Here is a 5,126-nt window from a genome sequence, read left to right on the forward strand (position 1 = left end):
CTCCATTACTGACTCTGACTTGAATCATCCAATACAGTTATTTTCAGTCTATTTTCACTACGAATCCATTGAGGCTGTTCAGCACGACAGTAATAAACTTACTCATCAGTTTACCGTCCCGATTTTGCAGTTTTGAAATAAACCTAGTAAATGATTTGAGATCTAAGACAAATGATTGAGGCTTACTTGAAGGGGTAGGTAGGTAAGAACCTGAGAAAGGCGAAGCTAATAAAAAAAAGAAATAAATAAAAGTAAATAAATAAACAAATAATACCGGAGATACCGTCATTCTGCGGCGCAAAATGGCGTGCTGGCTCTCGTCAGTACGGTGTGAATTTGTTGCTGCCACACCATGCTCTCGAGAGCCAACCAGCTCGAAACAGCTGTCCACGGTTGCCTTTTTGACTCCCTTTTGACTCTCGCAGTTTCAGTTACTCAAGAAACTGCCTGTCTTATCGGAACGGAAAATCAAAAAATTAAAAAGAAAAGAAAAAGAAAAACACACAAAAAAATAAAGGGAAACAAAAACTTTCTCGAAAGTCCGCACTTTAATATCAGCCGACGTCGTAATCTCGTACCCGGATCTTCCACGGCCATTTCGACATTCTCGAACCGACTGAAATCTCAACCGACGATTCCCCACCCTACCCCGATAGAAAAATTTTTGACACTTCCCAGCGTGCTATATGGTCGCACGTTGATCACGCTTCTTTCTCTTTCGCTCCAGTTTTCATCATGGGTCACTCGAACGTTTGGTTTTCTCACCCAAGAACTTACGGGCCAGGCTCAAGATCCTGGTAAGTTTGCAACTAATACGTATCTAAGTCAGTCCTTGCTATTTTTCTTCAATTCTTTTTCGACCTGCTTCTGTTTTTATGCTTATTTGGCGAATGAAGAACTCGCCGCTTCGTGGACTAAAATTTCAAGATGGCGGACACGTGGTGGCGAATTTATAAATTAGATAGATAGATTGACTTTATTTGTGTGTAGTTCACTTTCAGTGCTTGCCGAGCGGGCGAAATTTGAAATATGTCCAACTTTTTGACTGGAAAATGCTTAAAGTCGATTTAATGCCATGAAAACTTGGTTTCTTTTTAATTTTCGTCTTAATAATGACTGCAGTTTCAGCAAGGCAGTTTAGAGTTGCAGTCCAGAGTCCACTGTTAGTTTCAAATAAAACAGAATAAAAGAGATAACCGAAGAGATACAATTTCATAGTGGATTTTCTACTAATGAACAGCGCAGATTTGATTTCGGTTTTAAATGTAGCTTTGTTTTGTGCTGTTCTTTAGCTTATCAAAGAACGTTACTAGTGTTTTGATCCTTGTGGAGATTTTGTCTTCAAAGATGAAAGTGGATTGTGAAAATCAGATTTGACAATTTTGTTATATCATAAATGCGTGAATTATCATCATCCAGGTTAGTGTAGTTCTGAGAAGGACTATTTGAAGTGACATTGACTGATGTTTCGACAACCTGATCGGAAGTCATTGTCAGAGTCAAGTAAATTGTGGAACATCGGTAGATGGTATAAATGTCTTTGGTTGTTGACCTGATTGGTCAACAAAACAGACAAACAATAGACCATTTTACTGACCAACCAGGGCTGAGTTGCTCGAAACATGGTTAGGGCTAACCATTGGTTAAGAGGTATTAAAACCTATAGGTTGTTATGGTATTTAACCCGGGTTAGCGCTAACCATGCTTCGAGCAACTGGGCCCAGGTCAACAACCAATAATAATAACAATCTTTTATTAGGAAGCTCCATCACTTAGAGTGGTTTACATAGAGGTCCTAAACCAGAGACATTACCATCTACCAACATTCCAAATTTACTTGACTCTGAAAATGATATCCGCTCAGGTTGGCGAAACGTCAGTCAATGTCACCTCAAACAGTCCTTCTCCGGACTACATGGTCATAATTTATGTACTTATGACATGACTCTTGAGTTCAAACCATTTACAATTCTGTTATAGTTATGACAATAATGGAAAATTTCCGAAATAGAGAGGTTCATGGATATTTGTGTTAGACAATTTTTTTTTCTCCTCAGCCGAGTTTGTTTTAATCACCATGGTCTCATAAGAAAGTATGGGCTGAACATTTGTCGGCGATGCTTTAGGGAGTATGCCAAAGATATTGGCTTCCAGAAGGTTAGTTCAGCCATTATGTTCTTACATGTGTACCAGTTGTAGTATCCCCATGAGAGAATACTGAAAAGCCACTGCAGGACGTGTCTACGTAGTCATAAAGACAAGTATAATATAATATAGAATAAGGGGGTCTTCCAATTTGGCACTCTTAATCTCTTCACAGTGTCCATGATTCTGGAAGATCTCCACCCTGATAAAACAACACTTTTTTCTTTAAGGAGTGTATAGAGAATTTGGGGTGAAAATAATGGAAACTAAGGTCGCTGAAATTAACGCGCCACTTAATTAATGACGCAGAAATTAACGTGAACAAATATAAATGTGACTTAAATTAATGTAAGTTTCAAAATTTGCATTAATTTCATGAACCATTAATTATTTCCTATAATAAGGTATATACATATAAACCCACAATTCCTTGATTCGCTCTGATGCAGGGCTAACGCTTGAAATGTCAGCACTCTAATCCCCTTATGGTGGCCATTTTACCTTGATAAACCAAACATTAGTCATAAAGTACAGTTGCATTCTCTTTGTTAGGTTCCTTTTGGTAACTTCCCTAGTTGCCATCTCTTCTGTAAGAGTCATTCAAAGGGCAGACTGATATTCTATCTGCAGTACATGTTATGATCATTTCATATACGTGTATTTGCAATAACGGTATTGTGTTGTAAAATTTCCATTGTGTTATGAAAACACTGAGACAGACCGCTGAAGAGAATCAGAAGTGCTGTTATTGTTTTACTCAATTTGAACTTGAGTAAATAATTGTGTGCAGTGATTTGAATAATCCTCCGTGGTGCCAAATTGTTTGTACCTTGTGATAGCTCAAGAGATGGAAAATTAATTTCATGCTTTAATATTCCCTGAATTAGTGGGCAACACACCACCCTCTGTCCTGAGACTAAATTGTTCCATGCTCTCATTGTGAGTTTGGTGAACAGCTAACCTCAAAAGCAAATGCAAAAATAAAGTGTGCATTTAATTATTGTGTTGGCTTTTCACTGGCCACAGTGCGACATAAGTGAATATCAGTAGCTTGGGTGTCTTCAGCTACAGGTGGTTTTCAGGCATTTCTTTGAACTCACTTTATAGTTGCCTACTTTGCCTAAACTTGGTCATTACTTCACTTCAAAGTTTGTGAGAGTTGTCTCAGGCTTCCTGCAAGTGTGGCTTGTTCTTAAAACCCCTGCAATATTATTCTTATAAATTTGTTTTATTTGCAGTTCCATTAGAGTGTGCTGAAACATGAAGCAATGCAAGGACGCAGGGAAAATATGGTGCTATGATGAAAACAGTATTATTGTTACCACATTGAACTGTCAGACTGTTACATCTTGAGAAATGTTGTATTAAAGCATTGTTAATATTTATCAAACGGTTTGGTGGAGTATCTTTTTATTCGAGTGTGGAAGTAATGTTTAAAACACGAGCAGCAGTGTTTTATCCGGATTTAAAACCACAAGGTGCAGCTGAGTGGTTTTAGACCCGATAAAACACGTGCTGTGAGTTTTTTGAACGTCTTCAAAAACATTCCTGGAAAAGCGTGTGTCAGGAGAGTTCATAACAATGGTGGAAATTAGCATACGAGAAAAATATTAAACACCACATACTAATAAGGAGGAGGTTTTATCAGGTTTTAAAACCACTGCACGTGATATTTTATCGACCATTTTGTAGGTCAATGGGGTTATGAATATTATTAACCAGTTTTTGAAGAACGGATATACGCCATGTGGCCGGGCTTTGAGGATGTTCACTGGAAAATAGTGTAAAACGACGTTTTTTCTGTTGCATGTTCTCCTAAATGAACCCCTCCATTTTTGTTTCAAACAGGAAAGGGGGGGGGGGGGGGGGGAAGGGTGAGGTCACAGGCTTCATGTCAGAGATCGGGCACGTGGAAAAGCACTGATTTTGAGAAATGTTACTCGACACTCAAAGTGACGTCAGTGAGATTAGTTAAAAATAGTCAAGGTGAATCTAACTTTCAAAGCCAATTTTTGTCTATAAAATGTTCAGAAGAAAATTTGTTTTTATATCTAAAAATGGGGGCACCTTCATGTGCACCAATGCTTGTACTGTTAACGAAGTAACATCAAAAATTAATGTAAAGTATATGTGAAGTAAGAATTACTTATTATTATTCTGTGAGTGACACAGGAATAGTCAAAAAAAAGGAAAGGAATTCTGAGTGCTTTTAACAGGAGTTGAACAAATTAGTAAGAACATCCAAGCTTTTAATCAGAAGGTCACATGATCTACAACTGTTGGGAGCACTCGGATTTCCAGTGTGTCACGTGCTGAATAATACATCATTCTCTTTTATTTACCAGGCTTAAATGTTTCATCACATTTATTCTATATGGGAAGTACTAATACGTGTGATAATTTCCACAAGAAGTCAGAGTTTTGTTGCTGTTGTCTCAAATTCAAAGATGCCCACAAGAACATGAATCCAAGGGTTTTGTTGACCCTTTATCCCTTAATGTCAAAGAACAAATTCTTATATCTTGTTCCCTCACTTTTCTTATAAAAGTACTAAGATAATTCCCCTTGGGTGATCATATCCCAGGGGCACCCAACGGATCGTTTCGGTAAATTATCTGTTCCGAAGGCCCTTAATCCCCTACAATTTTCTTAAGGGAATTTTCACCACGAACTTTCGTGATATGGGAAATTTAAGGCCTAGTGTTTTTGGATTGATAAAAATGTTGTTTCGGGTCGAAAAAAGGTCAGCTAAGATTTTCTGAAAGGAAATAAGACCTAAGGTTTTCGGGAAATGGACAAAAATGCCCTACTTATTTCGAAAAGACTCAAGTTCCCCTAGAATGACCGAACAGATAAAAATATTATAGCGCTACCTAAAATGAACCTATAGAGCTTAAAAGCCACTCCAGATCGCCTAGAATAACGTTTCAAAGGATCTGAGAGAAAATTGTCGTTGGGTGCCCCTGATATCCTTAATTCTC

The 5,126-nt window shown here is 37.8% G+C and overlaps 1 protein-coding gene across 1 annotated transcript; it reads left to right on the forward strand.

Annotated features, from left to right (window-relative positions):
* Window positions 1-674: 674 nt before the first annotated feature.
* On the forward strand, window positions 675-3,535 carry LOC146484810 (small ribosomal subunit protein uS14-like). The gene is made up of 3 exons (XM_085104294.1): window positions 675-797; window positions 2,058-2,157; window positions 3,384-3,535. The coding sequence occupies exons 1-3, from the start codon at window positions 736-738 to the stop codon at window positions 3,390-3,392; spliced, it is 171 nt and encodes a 56-aa protein (XP_084960420.1). The 5' UTR covers window positions 675-735; the 3' UTR covers window positions 3,393-3,535.
* The last annotated feature ends 1,591 nt before the right edge of the window (window positions 3,536-5,126 follow it).

This window comes from Pavona decussata, unplaced genomic scaffold (genome assembly GCF_977016875.1).
Source record: "Pavona decussata unplaced genomic scaffold, jaPavDecu1.1 SCAFFOLD_29, whole genome shotgun sequence".
NCBI lineage: Eukaryota > Metazoa > Cnidaria > Anthozoa > Scleractinia > Agariciidae > Pavona > Pavona decussata.